The 21,660-nt window shown below is 34.2% G+C and overlaps 2 protein-coding genes across 3 annotated transcripts; one reads left to right on the top strand and one right to left on the bottom strand.

Annotated features, from left to right (window-relative positions):
* The first annotated feature begins 1,879 nt into the window (after positions 1-1,879).
* LOC132189721 (ribulose bisphosphate carboxylase small subunit, chloroplastic) lies at positions 1,880-3,912 on the top strand. The gene is made up of 3 exons (XM_059604499.2): positions 1,880-2,162; positions 2,245-2,376; positions 3,373-3,912. The coding sequence occupies exons 1-3, from the start codon at positions 2,019-2,021 to the stop codon at positions 3,622-3,624; spliced, it is 528 nt and encodes a 175-aa protein (XP_059460482.1). The 5' UTR covers positions 1,880-2,018; the 3' UTR covers positions 3,625-3,912.
* An 11,721-nt stretch (positions 3,913-15,633) lies between these two features.
* LOC132189846 (U4/U6.U5 small nuclear ribonucleoprotein) lies at positions 15,634-20,984 on the bottom strand. 2 transcript variants are annotated; one of them, XR_009441071.2, is made up of 3 exons: positions 20,358-20,984; positions 16,035-16,120; positions 15,634-15,922 (listed from the first exon to the last, which is right to left on the bottom strand). XR_009441071.2 is itself a non-coding variant. In XM_059604660.2 (2 exons), exon 1 carries the CDS (start codon positions 20,963-20,965, stop codon positions 20,366-20,368), a length of 600 nt encoding a protein of 199 aa, XP_059460643.2. In that variant the 5' UTR covers positions 20,966-20,984; the 3' UTR covers positions 15,634-16,120; positions 20,358-20,365. The 2 variants fall into 2 exon arrangements, 1 of the variants encoding a protein (XP_059460643.2); XM_059604660.2 differs by having other exon boundaries at positions 15,634-16,120.
* Between the last annotated feature and the right edge of the window lie 676 nt (positions 20,985-21,660).

Here is a 21,660-nt window from a genome sequence, read left to right as displayed (position 1 = left end):
GAATTATTCTGACCCTGGATCTATCTATCTGTGTCATATGTGAAACAATTCAGCGGTTCGATCGGTTCATCATCTTCAACTTCACTGTTCCACTCTCTTTTCATTTATTTTTTATTTTTATTTTTATTTTTTATAAATAAATGAAAAAAGTATAGTAGAGCGACCAAAAAGTAATTTTGCATTTAATATTTATTTTTTTTATATTATCATTTTGCCATCCCACTTCACTTTTTCCGTCCCAAGCCTCCTTTGTACTTGGGCATTTTTTTATTTATGGTCCTATCTCTCCTTTTCTTTCTAAGCAAACCGTGAGCTACCTCACCCAAGCTCCCGATCCCGGTCATCGGTGGCAAACTCGGCCGTAACCTTCGATGCCCACGTTGAAGGATTCAAATTGGCTTTTGGGAAAAATGAAGAAGATGCAGATTTTGTTGTCTGGTGAGGCACGCGGGTCCCCATCCGCCCATTATTATATTTTGAAGCATCAAGCAACCCCAAAAGCCATTACTAGTGGCTACGTTTTTGTTTTATTCAAACGTTTATGCTGACGTCTACAACTTTATACTAGAAAACTCTTCAAACTTTATTACAACCAAAAAAAAAAAAAAAAAACTCTTCATTGTCATCATGGATCGGAGATATAAATTTCATACAAATTATTGCAATCTAGCTTGTGTCATATATTTCTTGAGCATCTAAGAGCGGATTGCGTTTGAGGGTCTTAAAAGTACTTTTAACATTCAAAAAATCCGTTTGAAGGAAAAAGTACTCGTTTGGTAAAAAAATTAAAAGCGCTTTTAAGGGTCCAAAAAGCCTAAAAATGGCAAAAACACACTTTTGACAAAAGCTTAAAAATAAAGCTTTTACCCAAAAACTCTTTGACTTAAAAGCTTTATTTCTCAAACAGGCTCTAAGAAGCAAATTATTATTATTATTTTTTATAAATAAAAATTTTCTACAAATTGGGTTGAGTATTTAGAAGTGTCATGTGTCTTTTAGCATGTGAAAAACACATGTTTTTAATATATTATGTACTTCTTACACTTTTTATTAATAGCATCAATAACAACCACATGCTTAGCACTTTTAGAGTATGGGTTGGAAGAATTCTTATAGCCTAATTTGTAGGAAATTTATATTATTATTTTTTATCAATGTTATTTAAAAAGTTATGTGCTTCTCACCTAACATTTTTTAAAACTTAATTGAAAGACATTTTCTACAATCCAATTTGTAAGAAATTGGAAAAAATACACGTACTTCTCAAACTATGACTTTATGATCTCTTTTTTTTTTTTCTTCGAAGAATATGACTTTATGATCAATGTCTCCCTAAACTACCAAAAAAAAAAAAAAAAAAGTTTCAATGACAAAAATATCCTTCATAAAATAAAATGACAAATTCTTTAAATTATATAGAAAAATACTTTTTTTAATTTTTTTTTATTATTCTAGTTTTTATTTTTTTGAATTATGCTCGTGCCATATTTTTATTCCATAATTAGCACAGAATAATTACGTAACAATCTCAACCAACTCTAGGATTTTTTTTTTTTAACAAATGACATATTCATGAGTTGGTTGGATTTGCCACGTCAACATTGTGTAATAATTATAAGATAAAAATATAGTAATAATTCTTATACGCTAAAAAACACATTACATTTTTAGATATCGGAATAAAAAGAATTTTTTTTTTTTTAAATCCAATTGGTAAAGAAAGTTATTTTCTGAAGTAGAATTGTGGGGTCTCTCAGCCCTAGTTTCGCGTGCCACATGCAGCGCAAGCTGATCTGGTAATTAATAAATAAAAAATATATTTAAAAAAGAAAAAAAAGGAGGAGTTGGTGATACACTCCACTCTATGCTTAGTAAAACTCTCCACCACATCGATCGTACCCCCCGTCTTTCTAACAAAAACCCCCCAAAGCCGACTCTTTGTCCTTTACTCCAACCAATTCCACCTCCAAACGACACACTTTCACTCACCGCTCTCTCTGCTTTTCATTTCTTTCAATATGTCCGCAGGAATCTTCTCCGCTCCGGTTGCCGGATCGCCCTTTGTCGGCCTGAAACCCAACTCCAAGAAGCTTCCGCTAAAAGACTCTGTTGGATGGAGACACAAAACTGTCTCCAATGGCTCCAAAACCTTCTGTATGAAGGTAATTAACCTTCTTCTATATATATATATAGTATTACTCATGATGACATGATCACTCTTTTTTGTGTTGATTTAATTAACAGACATGGAATCCCATTAACAACAAGAAGTATGAGGCACTCTCATACCTCCCTCCTCTCTCGGATGATTCAATTGCAAAGGAGATTGATTACATGATCAAGAAGGGATGGATCCCTTGCCTTGAGTTTGACGAGGTAATACTGAATAGTCATACTCAAAATGCAAATTTAGTCCTTATAGTTTACCTTATTTGCAATTAATTCACCGTGGTATCAAAATGAACTCAAAGATTCCTGACATATGCCAAAAAAAAAAAAAAAATATAATCCCTATAGTCAAATTTTCATAATTCATATAGCTCAATTCAATATATATGTCAAAATAACAGCTATATTGAGGATTTTGGCCTTTGATTAATACGTTTTACTTTCCAAGAAATATTTAATAAACGTCATTTTTTAGCTTGCTTCATTCGCTGGCTAAATTATGTTTAAGCAGAAAATATATTTAGCCCCCTCAATTGCACCCTATTTGCATCTTACATCCCAAAATACTAGGGGTATCAACCCGGTTCGGTTCCGATTTTTGGCCAAAACCGGAGACTGGAACCGGGGTACCCCAGTTCTTGGTTTCGGGCAACCGGAACCCGGTTCCGGTTCCAATTAACTGGGGTCCGGGTTACCAGCCGGCTTCAGTTTGTACCAGGTCCGGTAACCCCTTTTTTTAAGAAAATTGTTTTTTTTTTTTTTTTAAAAAAAAAAAACCGGTTTATATATATATATACACCCGGTTCCTGTTTCCCGGTTATAACCAAGTGCAAAAAATTGAGACCGGAACCGGAGTCTCCAGTTTTTAGTTTTTTGCAACCGGAACCGAACCGGCTCCCAGTTTCCTAGTTTTCCGGTTTCGGTTCTGGTTCCCCGATAATTTTTAACACCCCTACAAAATACCATCATTTGAATGCAAAGAGCCCTAGGTGATTGAAGAGAACCCCAAGTATAATTTCCCGAAGTTTTAATGAACATCATTTTTGTGAGCAATTTAGCCCGTCTTCTCATATTATATAGAATTTACATCCTCTCATAGCATACATGAAATCTTAATTTGTTTCATCTTTCTAGAGCGTTGATCCCTGAATCCCTTATATAATTTTGAATTCATATAATTTGATCCTTTTATTTTCTGCGAAGTTGGGGAGTGTTCGTAGAGAGAACAGCAGAATGCCAGGATATTATGATGGGAGGTATTGGACGCTGTGGAAGCTGCCAATGTTTGGCTGCAATGACTCCTCTCAAGTCATCCGCGAAATCGACGAGTGCAAAAAGACGTACCCAAATGCTTATATCCGTTGCTTAGGATTTGACAACAAGCAGCAGGTGCAGTGCATGGCCTTTGTCATCCAGAAACCTACCGCCGACGCCGGCGGGAGCACCGCCGCTTAAGGTGGTGTGTCGGTTTTTTTGTTTATGTCTCTTCAACGAGTTTCAAAGGTTTTCTCCTACCTAAAGTTTGTTGTTGTTCCCTTTCTGCGGTGTACCAATAAGAAATCTGGGGGCTTGTGAGGAGGATTTCCTCTGCATGTTGTCCTCTTACCAGTAAGATGGCTGGTATAACTTGTAATGTGTATTAGGATCTTTGGGGAAGATGCTTAATAAGCTTTTAATTAGTTGAAATTATATATACTCTCTTCTATAATCTGTTTAATGCAATTAGCTCATGGTTTTGGCATCTTTCTGATAATTCCCTTTTTTATAATCTGTGTGACATAAATTAGCACATAATTTTTGGCTTCTTTTTGGTTGGGGGAGGGGGGGGGGGGGGGGGGGGGGGGTGGGGCATGCTGGTATAAATCCCATTAGGGCGCCGTGGCACACCCTTTGTTTTCAACATGTGGTGGGCACCAGAACAATTATGAGTTTGGGATGTTTGGGAAGACACTTAATAATAGGTTGGTAATTTTTGATACGATATTTGAAGTCAATATGAACCATGAAATTAACAGGTTAAGATTAAGAGGTCTGAATGAGTAGGTTAAGATTGATCTGACATGCGACATTTAGAGCTGACAATTTTGATACAATTCACAAACCTCGCAAACCTTACACAAGACCACTACAAAATTAGGGTTGAGAAGTGATAGATGGGTGGGGGGTCCTTGGCAACCACAAGGTTGTATAAAAAATCCAAAACAGCAGTGTAAAAATCTTTTTAAGAAGCACTGGACCCCCCAAACATAACATCTTTCCTCCTCATGTCAAATCCTTCTTGAAATTGGCTTTTTTCTTCTCAAAAGTAGCATGTAAAGACGATTTTGTTCCTCCCCTTATAAATCTAATACTATTAAAAAGTGGACTACATATGTAATTTTGCTCACTTTTACTGTTTTAACACTGCACAAATTCATACTTGCAACTTACCATCTTCTTTACGCAATCTCACCATTGGCTAAGCTTGCTATTTTCCTTGGTTGCTTTTTCCTTTCTTTAGCAATCATATCTCATCCAAAACTCTAGAACTAGAAGAAATCTCTCAGATATGATGAGTGATGGACGATGGTCCTTGTGAATCCTCATGGATTAAAAGTGTAGTATATAGATAAAAGCCAACGGCCTAGCTGGGTGCTACTCAAGAAGCTTCATGTCAGTTGCATTTAAATGGATTCTTAAAGATTTTTTTTTCTCTGGATATTTTGATTTTTTTTGAGTTTTGGTTTTGTTTTGGATTGGATTTTGATTTATGTCAAGTATCTGTAATCTGTGTATGGGGGCCTTGTATGCATAATGTATTGGTTTGTATTTTGTTTTTTCATTCATTTTTTCTGAGGTTAAAGTTGAAACTCTGTGTGATTGTGAGTGGTTTTGTTGGGTGGTGTTGGGTGACAAGGTGCTTGGTGGGCTCACTTTTTGGTGTGAAGGCGGGACATGGCCAGTAAAACCCATAAGCTTACATTATAAATAAAGTCATGAATTTTAGTACATTATGCTAAATAAACATGGACTTAAGAAGGACATTGAAATCTCAAGTTACACCTTTTATATATATATATATATATATATATATATATATATATGGGAAATGCTAGGTATTTTTCTAGTATTTTCCTGATGTCCTTCCAACTGTAATGTGACTTTTAAAATTACCAATAGATTGAAAGTCAATAATGATAATTTCAAATTCAACGATAATTTTAAAAGCCATATTACAGTTGGGAGGACACTAGGAGAACATTAGAAGAACACCTATCATTTTCCTATGTATATATAGAAATTATGGTCTTATAAAAAGAGCATCCAAAGGCAGACTGGTCTATTTTTATTTTACATAAATGCTTGTTTACACATACATAAAAGAATTATATGTATTTATGTGTTTATTTATTTAAGTAGATTCAAACCTCTTATCAAAAATTCTAATTCCATTCCTGTCTAAATCTAATATGTGAACAGGAATTATCACCTTTCGTACTTAATAAGCTTTTTGTTAAAATACTCTCTTCTATAATCTGTGCGATGAAATTAGCTCATAGTTTCACCTATTAAAAAAAAAAAAAAAAAATTAGCTCAAAGTTTCTGGCATATTTTTGATAATCCTTTTGATAATCTGTTTGACATAAACTAGCCCATAGTTTTCGGCTCCTTTTTGGTGGGGCAAGGTGTTCCAAATTCCATTACAGCGTGGCACGCCCCTTGTTTCCAAGATGTGGTGGGCCGTGGGCCGCAGAATAACTATAAGTTAAGCACCCCCCGGCCCTTTTTAAGTATACAGACAGTTAATTTCTTGACGAGGTATGTTACAGTGCAATAAAATGCTTACATTTGACCCATATTTAGTGAGAGTGAGATAATTGAAATTGAAATTTTAAATTTCAATCGTCCCTTTCATATGATTGTTCATCTGTCACGTCACTAAAAATAGGCTAAATGTAGGCATTATATTGCACTGAAGCATTTCTCCTTTTTGACAGAAGTTGCCGACATGAAGATGACATGGCTCAACTCAACTGTTTAGGTAGCTGCCGTTCGGTCAGTGCAGATTAGACTAACTCCAAAATGGTTGAACAAAAATGTAAAACACACCGTCGTTCGAACCAAACACAGCAGTGAATGCTTCCAGTTCTAAAAGCCTCTTTTCGTGTCTAACATTGAAAGTTACCGAAATCGAAAATATCTATGCTACATCTTCTTTTCAATTATGTTATATCACATCACTTTATGAGAGATTTTTTTTGTAAATAATTTTTTAAGCCTAACATTCTTCTTTCTTTAATAGGTCTGATGGTAATGGCGTGTTTAGTAGGTGTGAGTTTTGTAATTGAGTTGTATGTGTTGTAAATGGGCCGATATGAGTAGTGGGTTGTAACCTATCTTAGTTGTTAGACTAATTGTAGGATCGGCCCATATGTGTATTTGTGGGACCGGTTGTACCTTTCTTGGAGGTTAAGCTTTCCTCGAAATTCTAACCCAATTTTTCATCAATACAATTCACTAAAGTTTTCATCCAATTTCCCATTACAATTTACATCTCAAGAATCATTTCCATTCAATTAGAGTATAGAAACCTAAAACACTGTTATAATTGGTATCGATGCCCTTCAATCCTTCGATGGATGGCAACGAGAGTTATTTCTAAAAATGAATGAAATGGTAAAAACCAAGGCCGGCTCAATGTATTTTGAGGTTTTAGGCAAAATTTAAAACTGAGCCTAACTTTTTTTTTTTTAAAGTAATATATATATATTCTTGCTTTTTGAGATGCAAAATTTTTGATTAAGTTTTTATATTCAATATTTTTTTAACATCTTTTTTTTTCAATTGATAATAAGCTAATCCATTTAATATCTCTTGTGACATTGTTGATCTTAGGTAGGATTTTATCAATTTTAATTTTGAAAAACTTTTTTTCTGCACAAGCAAATGTAACAGGTATTGTCAATAAAATTCTATAAGCGATACATGCATTTGGAAAAGAATCAAATCTTTTCATATAATTTAATATGTCAATTGGAGCACTTTCTTCTATTTGTAAAATTTATTTTAAAACTTTTAGTTCTAAAAATAAATCTAAACCATCAAGATCATGTTTTAGGAAACCTTCTAGATTAAGACATTTATTTTGCAAACCATCATCATCTAGTGATTTTAATTTCTTAAAATTAAATAAAAAACCAAAAATATTATCATATATTTGAAATTGTTCAAACCTACTTTGAATTGAAGAAATAGCTTGATCTACTATATATAAGAAGTAATCAATTCTAAAAGATTCTTCAGCAGATGGTATTGTCTCGTCATTAACATTCTCATCAAACTGTTTCTTTCCACGAATTACACGTTTTTCACGAAAAACATATTCTATTTCTATTATGGTTGCAATTTCTTTAAATGAAATCATAGCCGATGTAAATCCAGTTTCTCGATAAGTTTTAAAATAGGAAATAAGACCTTCTAATTGATCTATAGCAACATCAATATGTATATCTTTCGATTGTAAATTTTCACTAACAGTATTAACAGCAAATAAAATATCATACCAAATAGTCATACTCAATAAGAATTCAAAACTTTCAATCCCATAGGTTTTTAAACAATTAGCTTCACTTTTTGTTTTAGGATCTTCACTTAATTTTGCTAATTGTAGCAGAGCCTCTCTCATTTGTGGAGTTTGAAATTTTATTGCTTTTATACTTTCAATCCAATTTTCCCAACGTGTTTGTGATAATGGCTTAAGAGTTAAAAGCTTGGCACATTATCTAGTAATATTTTCCATCGTTTTGTAGATGACGAAAACAAAGTATATATATGTTGTACAATTCCAAAAAAAGATATAGCTTTAAGACATGAATTAGCAATATCACATAGTACAAGATTAAGACTCACATAGTACAAGGTATGTAAAATGCTTTAGAATTTATATCTAGTAGTCTTTTCTGCACCCCTCGTTCTTTTCCCTTCATATTAGATCCATTATCATAGCTTTGTCCTCGTATATCACTAGTGTTAAGTTCAATTTTTTGATTAACCCAATCATTTCAATAAAAAGACCTTCTCCAATAGTATCATTTACTGTTATAAATTCTACAAAATGTTCTTCTACTTTTATTGGATTTTCTGAAATATTAACACATCTTAGAATGAGAGACATTTGTTCTTGATGACTTGCATATCAAATATAATTGAAAAATATTTTGCTTCTCTAACTTTTTTCAATATTACTCCCTTTTACTTCTGTTGCTAACAAATGTATCAATTCATTTTGTATATTATGTCAAAGATAATGATTATGAATTTCCCTCTCTTTAATACGACGAATATGCTCTTGCATTACTAGGTCAAATTCTGCAATCATTTCAATTAGACTTAAAAAAATTTCCATTATTTTCTTGGTAAATCTTTTCATTTTGTCCTCTAAATGCCAAATTATTCTTACCAAGATTCTTTACTACAGCAATAATTCTCAATAATACTCTTGTCCAATGATCTTTCTCTTTGTTAATTTGTTCTTAGACATTTTTATCAATTGTTTTATTTTTTAACAATCTCTTTTCTAAATCAATCCAGTCATTCATGTTAGTAATATGTTCATTGGTTGTTTCATGACTTTCTAGTTTAGCACTATTTTTTCCAGTTATTAGTTCCTTCATTAGCTAGCTGCATTATATTAGGTTTTGAATTAAACAACTTGTAACTTGCAACAAAATACTATATCTATATCTTTTGAATAGACTAGCCATTTTCTATTATGTTGCTCCCCATTTGATAATTTTTGTATATAATATGTATTAGAAAAATGCCTAGAGTTCTCATCTTTAGGAAAATCTATAGTATTGTATCTTATTGGACCATTTTCTACTAACAAATCCCTTAATTTTGCATCAATATTTTTTCATTGGCTTGGGTTATAAATATTTCTAGCAATAGAGTTAAATACATCAATAATATTTTCATTATCTTTTAATTCTTTTTGATGAGTTTCTTGTTCATTTATGAGTTTTTCAGCTAAATTATCCTCAATATTTTGTTTATTGCTAATAACAAATTTATTTAGAGCTCCTCTTTGAAATTCAATCAATTTGTCTACTTTTCTCTCTCTCTCTCTCTCTCTCTTTCTCTCTCTCGTTTTTTTTCAAGTTTTTCAAATCCATATGCATATTTTATAGTAGACATTTAATTAAAAATACTAACAAATTAAACAAACATGATTTATCCAAAAAAAATTATGACTATAATAAAATAAATCACAAAAATAGAACAATAAAACCTAATTTGGCAAAGAAATTATGAAGCAGTTCTTGGAGACAGGATATGAGACTCGGAGAGGAAGAAAAAATTAGCACTTAGCAGATGAGATAAACAGAGAAGAGAAACTCAGAAAAGGGCAAGCAAAGAGGAGAGATAAAGTGGCAGATAGAGAGACTCTGGTATTTAAAATACCCATGGTAGACTTACTAGGCTGGCAGCTAGCATTATACTCGAGTCTATATTTTTTGCTGTTGGCTTTCCCTAGATAATAAATAGGAAATAAATCAATAATATTTTATTTGTAATGATTAGATTTTTCTCACAAAAAACAGAGAAATTCCAGAAAGTGCATGATGTAAGCGTGTAAGGCTTTAGGCATGTAAGGCCTTTAAGGCTTTGTCCCTTTTTTTTTTTTCTTGAATTATTTTTAGAATTTATAATGGGCTTTTTAATTGGGCCTTATTAAATTGAGGTCTTAAATTTTGATGAAAATTTTTTTTGGGCCTTCAATTTTTTTTTTGGGTCCAAAATAAAAATTTTTTTTTCCAAATTTTTTTGGCTCAATTTTTTTTTTTTTTTTTTTTTTAAATTTTTTTATTTTGGGCCTTATTAAATTGGGTGCCCTAAGCGAGGGCCTATCTCGCCTAGGGCTTGAGCCAGCCCTGACCAGAAAGTATACAGGTTTTAATAGATCATTAAAGAGGGAATTTGAGGAAATAAGGAGAAATTTTGACCCAATTGCACAAAAAAATTATAGAAATTGAGAGCCAAGAATGTGTAGATATGATAGAAGAACTAGAGCCAGTGCAACAACAAACGGAAGCAATTGAAGAGTTAAGAGACAGTTTTTGCATCAGGATAAAAAAAAAAAAAAAAAATAACAAAACAAAAGACAAGCAAATCCATATTGTCTTTTGTTTATTTATTTATTTTAACTTATAAATAAGCCCCTATACAGAGCCGGCTCAAGCCCTAGGCAAGTTAGGCCCTCGCTTAGGGTCCTCAATTTAATAAGGCCCAAAAAAAAAAAAAAATTTGAGCCCAAAAAAAAAAAATTTTTTTAGCCTGAATGCCCAATTTTTTTTTAATAGGGCCCAAAAAAAATTTTCATTAAAATTTAAGGCCTCAATTAATAAGCTCATTATAAATTCTAAAAATAATTCAAGAAAAAAATAATAATAAATAGAAAAGGGACAAAGCCTTAAAGGCTTACATGCCTAAAGCCTTAGGCACCTAACGCCCACACGCCTACATTATGCTCTTTATGGAATTTCTTTGTTTTTGGTGAGAAAATCTAATCATTACAAATAAAATATTATTGATTTATTTCCTATTTATTATCTAGGGAAAGCCAACAACCAAAAATATAGACTCGAGTATAATGCTGGCTGCCAGCCTAGTAAGCGTACCATAGGCATTTTAAATACCAGAATTTCTCTATCTGCTACTCTACCTCTCATTTTTGCTTGCCCTTTCTTGAGTTTCTCTTCCCTGCCTATCTCATCTGCTAAGTGCTAATTTTCTCTTCTTCTCCGAGTCGCTTGTCCTGTCTCCAAGAACTGCTTCATAATTCCTTTGCCAAATCAGGTTTTATTGTTTTATTTTTGTGATTTATTTTATTATAGTCATAATTTTTTTTTTTGATAAATCATATTTGTTTAATTTGTTAGTATTTTTAATTAAACATGTCTACTAGAAAATATGCATTTGGATATGAAAAACTTAAAAAATTAAAAAAATAAATAAAGATGAGAAAAGTAGACAAATTGACTGAATCACAAATAGGAGCTCTAAATAAATTTGTTATTAGCAATAAACAAAATATTGAGGATAATTTAGGTGAAAAACTCATAAATGAAAGAAACTCATCAAAAAGAATTAGAAGATAATGAAAATATTATTGATGTATCTAACTCTATTGCTACAAATATTTATGACCCAAGCCAATGGAAAAATATTGATGCAAAATTAAGGGATTTGTTAGTAAAAAAATGGTCCAATAAGATACAATACTATAGATTTTCCTAAAGATGAGAACTCTAGGCATTTTTCTAATACATATTATAAACAAAAATTATCAAATGGAGAGCAACATAATAGAAAATGGCTAGTCTATTCAAAAGATGTAGATAGAGTATTTTGTTTTTGTTGCAAGTTGTTTAATTCAAAACCTAATAGAATGCAACTAGCTAATGAATGAATTAATGACTGGAAAAATCTTAGTGCTAAACTAAAAAGTCATTAAACAACCAATGAACATATTACTAACATGAATGACTGGATTGATTTAGAAATGAGATTGCTAAAAAATAAAACAATTGATAAAAATGTCCAAGAACAACTTAACAAAGAAAAAGATCATTGGAAAAGAGTATTATTGAGAATTATTGCTGTAGTAAAGAATCTTGGTAAGAATAATTTGGCATTTTAGAGGACAAAATGAAAAGATTTACCAAGCAAATAATGGAAATTTTTTAAGTTTAATTGAAATGATTGCAAAATTTGACACAGTAATGCAAAAGCATATTCGTCGTATTAAAGATGGAAAAATTCATAATCATTATCTTGGACATAATATACGAAATGAATTGATACATTTGTTAGCAACATAAGTAAAAGGGAGTATTATTAAAAAAGTAAGAGAAGCAAAATATTTTTCAATTATACTTTATTGTACCCCGGATGCAAGTCATCAAGAACAAATGTTTCTCATTCTAAGATGTGTTAATATTTTAGAAAATCCAATAAAAATAGAAGAACATTTTGTAGAATTTATAACAATAGATGATACTACTGGAGAAGGTCTTTTTATTGAAATGATTGGGTTAATCAAAAAATTGATCTTAACATTAGTGATATACGAGGACAAGGCTATGATAATCGATCTAATATGAAGGGAAAAGAACGATGGGTGCAAAAAAGACTATTATATATAAATCCTAAAGCATTTTACATACCTTGTGGTTGTCATAGTCTTAATCTTGTACTATGTGATATTGCTAATTCATGTCCTAAAGTTATACTTTTTTTGGAATTGCAAAACGTATATATACTTTGTTTTCATCATCTACAAAACGATGGAAAATATTACTAAATAATGTGTCAAGTTTAACTCTTAAGCCATTATCACAAACACGTTGAGAAAGTCGGATTGAAAGTATAAAAGCAATAAAATTTCAAACTCCACAAATAAGAGAGGCTCTACTACAATTAGCAAAAACAAGTGAAGATCCTAAAACAAAAAGTGAAGCTAATTGTTTAACAACCTATGAGATTAAAAGTTTTTAATTCTTATTGAGTATGACTATTTGGTATGATATTTTATTTGCTGTTAATACTGTTAGTAAAACTTTACAATTGAAAGATATGCATATTGATGTTGCTATAGATCAATAAAATCTTATTTCCTATTTTAAAACTTATAGAGAAACTGGATTTGCATCGGCTATGATTTCATCTAAAGAAATTGCAACCATAATGGAAATAGAAACTGTTTTTTTGTGAAAAACGTGTAATTCGTAGAAAGAAACAGTTTGATGAGAATACTAATGACGAGACAACACAAGCTGCTGAAGAATTTTTTTAGAATTGATTACTTCTTATATATAGTAGATCAAGCTATTTTTTCGATTCAAAGTAGCTTTTAAAAATTTCAAATATACGAAAATATTTTTGATTTTTGATTTAATTTTAAGAAATTAAAATCACTAGATGATGATGGTTTGCAAAATAAATGTCTTAATCTAGAAGGTTTCCTAAAACATGATCTTGATGGTTTAGATTTATTTTCAGAACTAAAAGTTTTAAAAGAAATTTTACAAATAGAAGAAAGTGCTCAAATTGACATTAAATTATATAAAAAGACTTGATTTTTTTCCAAATGCATGTATTACTTATAGAATTTTATTGACAATACCTGCTATAGTTGCTTGTGCAGAAAGAAGTTTTTCAAAATTAAAATTGATAAAATCCTACCTAAGATCAACAATGTCACAAGAGAGATTGAATGGATTAGCCATATTATCAATTTAAAAAAAGATGTTAGAAAATCTTGAATATAAAAACTTAATCAGAAATTTTGCATCTCAAAAAGCGAGAAGAAGAATTTTTAACTATATATATATACTTTTTTTAAAAAAAAAAAAAAAATTGACCCAAAAAAATCAAAAAATTTGTTACTTTAAAAAAAAAGAAAAAATAAATAAATTTAGGCCCAATTTCAAAGTTTTGTCTAAGGCCCCAAAATACATTGAGCCAGCCTTGCCCCTATTCCTGGTATAAACCCTAGACTGAAATATTGTGCAATGAGCATGCTCTTCTTGAAAGACTGACTTAGACATCGGAGTGAAACCGGCCGATGAATTCTCTTAATTGGTTATTGTCTTGTAGTAGCGCAAAGATTAAAAATCAAGGACGTTTCAAAGAACACTAAGCATGTGCAAATCACACCAATCGAAAACTGTTAAACTGAAAAATGTCCTAACATAATGAAACTTTTCAAACCAAAATTCACATTTCTTAGCTTTGCCTATAAGCTCTTCTCCTAGAGCACTTACAACACCATTCACACTAGGTTGTCATTGATGAACACCACCACAAACCAATACAAATAATTTTGGAACACTTTGTTCATATGTCCATAAAGATAGTAGGTGCATTGGCCAACCTAAAAGGCATGACTAGGAGGGAAAAGGCGGTTAGTAAAATTTACTAATCGCCTCCATTAACCGCCTGGTTAGCGGTTAATTAAACTGGTTAAAGGTTAACCGGTTTTTTTTTTTTTTAAAAAAAAAAAAAAAAAATTGGGCTTCGCTAAACTCATCAAGGGAAGTTCCTTGTGCAAGCATGAACTCACAAGTAGCCAGCTAGCTTGCACATGGGCCAAAAAGCTTGCTTAGATAAATTTTAAACTTTAATAAACTAACACATCTAAAAAGCCAGCTAGATTGGACATGAGCTTGCACCAAGTTGTGTGTTTGCTTCTGGCTAACCCATCCTATTTATAGATAATAAATGTTGAGAGTTTGCTTTAACTGAGCAATGTGCGACAACTAGTTTTGTAGAAAAACTAGGGAGAATTCTACTCTGCAGATTGCAGAGAGGACGAGCCACTGGCTTAAACAAATTCTTGATTCTTTCCACCTAAATGAACAAGCTTTTTTTCCCAAACAAATCAAATGCTTTGTTTAAAACCTCCACAGTTCTCGCTAGTAGCCACCACCAAGAACTCTGTACTGTAAACTTCCATACTTCCTTCTAAGATGTTCTTGCTAAATGGAGACCCAAACGATCGTAAGTTCTTTTCTTCCAAAGAGAAGCATAACAATCTTCTCTTTCAAAAATCACGTAGGAAATGGAGTGTAGATTATGCAAATATTCTATGCGCTCTCACCCCTTTCTGTCTCGCCCAGCCCCTCCCTCTCGTCAATCACTCACGCTCTCCCTCAATCTCTCGAAATCCCCCCCTCTTTCTCCCTGCCTCTCTCTTTCTCACTCTGTTTTTGTCTCTGTAAAGGGGATTAAATAGAGAAAGAGAAGAAGATGGAAGAAGGAGAAGAAAAGGGGAGTGGGTAGCATCAGCAGGGGAGGGGAAAAAGAAGGAAGAAAAGAAGTGGGCAATGGGCTGGCGGTTGCTTCCCCAGATTCTATGCGCCCCCCCAAAAAAGAAGTACCAAATTTGTACTTTTTTTTTTTAAAAAAAAAAAAAAAAAAAAAAAAGCATCATTCGCGGGGATCAAACCCGGGTCACAGAATACTTCCTTTTTTTAATTTTTTTTTTTTTTTTTTATAAATTCTTTACTTTATTTTTTTATTTATTTATTTTTAATTTTTAATTTTGGAAATTTTCCTTTATTTATTTTTAAACTCTAAGAGTATTCAAGTAAATTTAGTTTTTGAACTTAGGAATGATAATTTAAAGCGGTTGAGTGTGATATGTAGTAACTCGTTTAGACCATGTGTAAATGAGTGGTAATAGTTGAGGAGGAGAAAAGGTAATTAACCCAATAACATAAATAAACAAACATATGGCTCTGGAACATTCCCACATGCATGGTAAGTAACCAACCCCACCATCGGTGTACCACAACCACCTCAATCCCACTCTGCTATGTCTGAACTGTAAAGCAAGTCGGCTCCCTCTTCTATCAAACATCAAAATTAATGCCCAAAAGAAACACACGCAAAAATGCATACTTGACCGGAGAACAGAAATACAAGCAAAACAAACACATTTACACATGATATCCATCTGTGTGTGTTCTCATCCATTTGTGATAAAAGAAAGCATAGCTGTCTTGACAAAAAAAAACATATTGGGTCCTCGAAACATTGCACTCTCACAAGATATGGCCAAGTAGCCAAGGACTTGAATAAATTGACTAGTCAAGAAGTCCACAGATTAGATGCTAGGATCATCTCATTGCATACAGCACACGACATCTCAGAGGGACCATACGAGTAATCCCCGATATAATAATATATGAGGCCAGCCATTTAATCACTACCAACAATATATAGAAAAATAAAATACAATAATCAGAGTCTCAAGAAAGCAGTCACCAGATGCTCAATACCAAAAAAAAAAAAAAAAAAAAAAAAATGAAAAGTCTTACATGGCCTCAGTCGCTTCAGTCCTAACCGTGGGCTCCAAGAATCCAAGTTGGCACCTGATCAATTCTTGCAAGACTAAACTACCCATCTGGAAAGAGAACAAAAGTGATGTTTAATTGAAGACCCATAAATGTTTCTCAGCTTGTCTCAATTCCAGAAACAAGAATTTTGAAGAACACAAATCAACCTAAAAACTTTTTAGAAACACAGTAAACATACACCCCACACCAAAGCTTCTACAAACATATGACATAAAAAAAATTGTATGAACAGCAGAAGATACACAGCATCGCTTTTGAAGAGTCTACCCACTTCCAAAGATACTCGATTTTACTAATTTTAGCTCGACCATGATAACATTCCACACTTTCATGCCCTTAATGACTCCACATCCTTAACATGTAATACCAAAATATACTAAAAACGGAAATAGGCAAAGTCATTACATGTCAAATTTGGGCAAACACCACACTCTTCCATACTCGGTGACTTTTTACAGATTTGATAACCTACTCATGCATTCCTAAATGTTGGGCTAAGGTCAGGAAATCTGGCGGTTAAAGGGCCTGGAGTTCTATAAGAATGTATATTATGGTTTCTAGACCGCAGCCTATTTGAAGGGTTTCAGGTTAGATTTAATGGGTTACTTGCTGGCTACAGGTTAAGGAAAGTTTTAAGGGTTTTAAAGATCTAGGAAGAGGGTTGTGGAATTTAGGTCTAGGATTAATAAAAAGACATCTTGGAAGATGTGTATAGCGCAGAGAATAGTGATATACAGCCAGAAAAGAAGAAGAAAGAGAAGGGGGAGGAAGAGAGAGAAAGATAGAATCAAACAAGAGAGAGCATGCCTTCGATAATAAAGTACTTGATATTAATGAATCATCTTCACTTTCCTGTGGGTTCAATGGTACATATAATGACATATATATCAAGACTTGTTTTAACTCTACCTTGTCCCACTAGGATAGCCTCCACTGAAAACCAAAGGAATAATACAATCATCCAGAATATACCAAGCCTCTAGTCTTGAGATTCACAAAGGAAACAGCAAGAGAATAATGAAACATCAAGAACCAAGCCAAACTTCTAGTCCAGCGATTGACAAATAGAACAAATAGGTTGGTGAACAAGAAGCACCAATAGGGTTAATTTTCCATAGCTCCACCTTGAGCAAGGCCTGAGATATAGGAGTCAATGCATAGCAGGGCATAGTTCCCTCCCATCTGCAAATTAGCGAGTTCAAAGTGAATTCTTTGCAAAAGTTGGCCTTCATACACAAGATTTCTGATGCCTGGAAACCAAGTGGATTTTACCGTCGGTCAATCTTTCCTTTTGTTCTATTACCATACTTGAATATTTGTGATACGAACAAGATTATGGTGATATCTATAATGACTAGAAATGCAGGTAGCACACCACTTGATGACAATTGCAACAGGGAAGATTATGGTGATATCTATATATTAAGGTTGCTAAGTGAGATGTGTTGAAATTCTTGAAGCTAAGAACGAGGTAATTATATAAGATAGTGCATTACTTTCTTCACAATGTCGATGCAATGTTTTTCTTAAAATTGTCTTCAAGCTATACGATATAATGTTGGCTTCTTTTTTTTTTTTTTTTGGTAACCCCTATTATGCATCCAATACTATATGTTAATAAAGGGTTTAAATGCAAATGATTCTATGCGCATGCTTCCGCTATGTTATGATACTTGATAAAAAGTGAATGAAAGGAAAGAAAAAAGAAAACAATTGTATGAATACATGAAAGGTTTTAAATTGTTTTTCGGCTATATGAAATGATGTGCGATGTTATCAAAGCAAATGGGCATGGACAACCATCTCACATGGTCTACCGAGAAAGGCTCACTCGAGTGCCTCGTTTATCGAGTTATGTCCATATATTAGGCGTGGCTTCACTTGTGGCCACGAGAGTGGAGTTGAGATCTTTGTCATCGCCAACCCTTATACACAAGACATAATTGTGTGTCGGCCATTCAAGAAATTAAAGAAAAATAATGTTTATAATATGTGTGAATGTTTTACTTGTGCCTTATGATGTTTTCATAATGAAAAATGTTTCCAACTTCAATTACTATATAATGTATCTACTTATTGAGTATTCGACTCGCCCTTTGTTTTTTATGTTTTAAAAACAACTCAGATGATGGCTGGGGAATCTAGAGTCAGAAGCTTTCACCTAGAAGAGGATTAATAAGTGCTTGTAGCATATTAGTTCTTTTATGTTTCAGAACGCTTTCTTATGTTAAGGCTAATGTTAATTGTTTAAGTTTTAATGGGATGAGATGTAGTAATAGTGATACAATGGTTTAAGTTTTGATTTTTTTTCTTTTTTTTAATGAATAGTAATTTTATTGAAAGAAAAGGGCAAAACCCTCGTACACGAAAAGTATACAAAAGAGACAATCGCCTTATATATCTAAAAATTAAACAAATCTCCAGGATCCAATAAGGAGAAGTTAGGAACATATACTACAGCCTAACTAGATCGAAGAAAAAGCAATAGTGAAGTTGTCAGGACTCGGTGCTTTGTCGCCATCCATACTAACTGATGCCTGAAGAACTTCCTCCTCTTGAAATGGTCTCTCCAACCAATCCGCTTTTGCAGAATCTAAACAAGGGAACTCCAAGCCATCTAATTTGGCGCCAAGTAGCTGCTTTGGTAAAAAGATTCTTGAAGTATTGAGTGATTGTATCTTTGATCGCTTCTTGATCGAAAGTAACACTACCGTCAATGCAAAGACTAGAGATAAAGTTGTTTTAGCTGTGAGAATTGGCAAGACAATGGAAAAATCTAGTGTTATGATCCCCTTCTTTTAATCAGGTCGCCCTAGACTTCTACCTCCAGCTGACCTTGCATAAAGCAACATTCTCCAAATTTGTTTTTACCTTAGCCCTCCTGACTCTCACCTCTTCTACCATAAATCTCTCTTCTAAACAATCAAGAACCTAGATCTCCTCTAATAAGGACTTCTTACTCTCCTCTATATTTTTAAAGACTTCCTTATTCCAGTGTATCAAGTCAAACTTCAGTTGTTTTACTTTATTAGCAAAAACAAAACAGGGAGTGCCAAAGAACTGATATTAATCCCACCATTGTTTCACCATATCTACAAAAGCTTTAGCCATATGTTCTCAAATTTAAATGAGCATGATCCTCTGGACATACCTCCACTATCAAGCAATATGGGAAAATGATCTGATAAGGGGCAAAGAAGACAGCGCTAGATCAAGTATGGGAAATGCTATTCCAATGTGGAGAGACAAGGAATCTATCAATCCTGGACGTAGAAGAGGAGGGGGGGGGGGGGGGGGGGGATGTGGGGTTTGGTCTTGATTATGAGACCATGTGAAAGAACCTCCAGCCAACAGAATATCCATCAACCCCTACTCTGAAATGAAATTTAAGAATTCCCACATTTGTAGAGGTTAATGGAGACACCCCAACCCTTTCGTTTGGGAAAAAGGTAACATTGAAATCTCCTCCGATGCACTAAGGAACTTCCCACATTCTGAAGACCCCTGACAACTCCTCCCACAAATAATGCCTATCAGAATCATCATTGGAGCCATAGACTCTTGAGAAAGCCCAAACTCCTCCAACGGAACTGAGGAGATATGGACTGGACTCACACGGGGGTTGAGTTGAAAGCGGAACTCATAGAGGCGACACAGAGAGCACCCTCTTTGCTTTCAGAAGAAACCACAATCACTGGACTGATGGGCTCAGGGATGACTGTGATGCTTCCCTCAAAAAAACTTGCACACTACTCTACCAAAGCCATTCACAGAACCTTCCAGAACATCTGGTAGGCATAGACTCTCGGGTTCACAAGGGACCCCTCCAGAAATGGAAAAAGGCATGTTGTTGACATTCAAAAAATCTTAGCCAAAACTACAATGTTATGCTAATTCCAACATCATACTGCAATGTAAATGCTAAACCTAGTATATACCCTTATAAAATTACAATTTACATGTAAATTTAAACATTAGTGCGTTTGTTTGTACTGATCAATTATCTCTTAAAAACGCATGTACATTTGAAATCATACATCACAATTTATTCAAGGAGTCGAGCAATGCTTTTAAAAAGAACCAACCACTACCTCAGTCAAAGCAGCTCAAAGGAAAAAAAAAGAAGCTCAAGCTCTAATAATCACTCAATTGCGTAGGAATTCAAATAGTTACGAAACTATTAAACCCTAGGGCACAAAGTCCCACATACTCGAAAATCCAACGTACAGCAAATAAAACAAAAACAAAAAAAGAGCAAGAAATTGAAGAGTAAAAGAGGCATACTCCCAATATCAGCGGTTGCGCTCGGCCGGCAACGGACGATTAAAGCCGCCGCGGCGGTTCATATACTGCCTGGGCTGGCGCTTTGTGACGGCTCTGATGCCGCTCACGTCGGCTCCGAGCACCGGCTTGCCCTTGGTGGAATCGAATCCGGTGGGGATCCCAAACTTCTTCATCATCTCAAGCTCGTCCTCGTCCACACCCTCCTCCACCTGTCCCTCTTCTCCTCCTGCACCATTAACCCCGTCCTTGCTCTTATGCTTTTGTTGTTGCTGCTGTTGTTCTTTTGCGATTCCGTCCACAAAGTCGGCGACGGCCTTCTGGTGCTCCTTGTCGTCGGTGGAGTGGCTGCGTCGGCGGCTGCGCTTGGGCGAAGGGGAACGGTGGTGGATGTGGCGGTGGCTGCGCCTATTGGAGCGGTCGTCCGGGGTGCGTGAGCGGTACCGATCGGGGGAGCGCGTGCGGGAACGGGTGTGCCGGGAGGGTCGGCTGCGCTCGGGCGTACGAGATCTCTTGACGCGGCTGCGCTCTCGGTCCCGCTCCTCCTTGTCTCGTCGTTTCTCTCTGTCTCTGTCTCTGTCGCGGTCGCGGTCGCGGTCGCGTTCGCTCATGGTGCGTGGTGGTGGTAGGGGTTTTTGATTCCATCTTTTATAATTTAAATTTTGTTTTGTATAGATGTGTAATGTGTTTTATCAAATAAAATTAATACACCTCTAAAATTAAAATACTGTTTCGTATCTAGAAAACCCAGGATTTTTTTAAGGATGAAAGTACTTATCTTATTCTATAAATTTAATATATTAACCATTAAATTTATGGACTCTATATAAATTCAATGGTTATGAAAATGATTAAAAATAAAATAAATTTCATCATTTATCTTTTCATAATTAAAAAATTATGAAATAAGAGGCAGTTTTGTTGCCGATTTGGTCCTGAGGAGGTGTAACCCTCTCGTGTATGGATGGGCAAAAACACGCTCATCCCGCAAACCTGCTCCGATCTGCCTCGATCTAGCCTGCCCGCCTAGATTTAGATTGTTTTTTGTGGATATGGGTTGAATTGCTTTCAATCCGTGCAGGACGGAACGTATTTCGAGTAGAAAAAATTTTGGGGCGCGAGTACCTGCTCCGCCCCGCTTATCAGCAAATAAAAGAAAAAAAACCCTAGTTCTAGTTTTCTTCTCTTCTTTGAGCCGCCTCCACCCTCTCTTTTCTCTCTCTCGCCTCTTGCTCTCTCTCTCACTACTCTGCTCTGTCTTGCTCTCTCTATGTCTCTGTCTCGCACTCTCTCTTTGTCGTTGTTT

Source organism: Corylus avellana, chromosome 9, assembly GCF_965113065.1.
Source record: "Corylus avellana chromosome 9, dhCorAvel1.hap1.2, whole genome shotgun sequence".
In the NCBI taxonomy this organism is placed as follows: Eukaryota; Viridiplantae; Streptophyta; class Magnoliopsida; order Fagales; family Betulaceae; genus Corylus; species Corylus avellana.
The sequence above is the reverse complement of the archived record's forward strand: the minus strand, read 5'-3'. Positions and strand labels throughout refer to the sequence as shown.

What these genes read in the sequence shown, in the direction of transcription:
- LOC132189721 (XM_059604499.2), top strand. Translation starts at nt 2,019, where the DNA reads ATGTCCGCAGGAATCTTCTCCGCTCCGGTTGCCGGATCGCCCTTTGTC. An exon ending in CCAAAACCTTCTGTATGAAG is followed by an intron (nt 2,163 to 2,244) that starts GTAATTAACCTT and finishes TTTAATTAACAG; the next exon opens with ACATGGAATCCCATTAACAA. An exon ending in CTTGCCTTGAGTTTGACGAG is followed by an intron (nt 2,377 to 3,372) that starts GTAATACTGAAT and finishes TTTTCTGCGAAG; the next exon opens with TTGGGGAGTGTTCGTAGAGA.
- LOC132189846 (XM_059604660.2), bottom strand. Translation starts at nt 20,965, where the DNA reads ATGAGCGAACGCGACCGCGACCGCGACCGCGACAGAGACAGAGACAGA.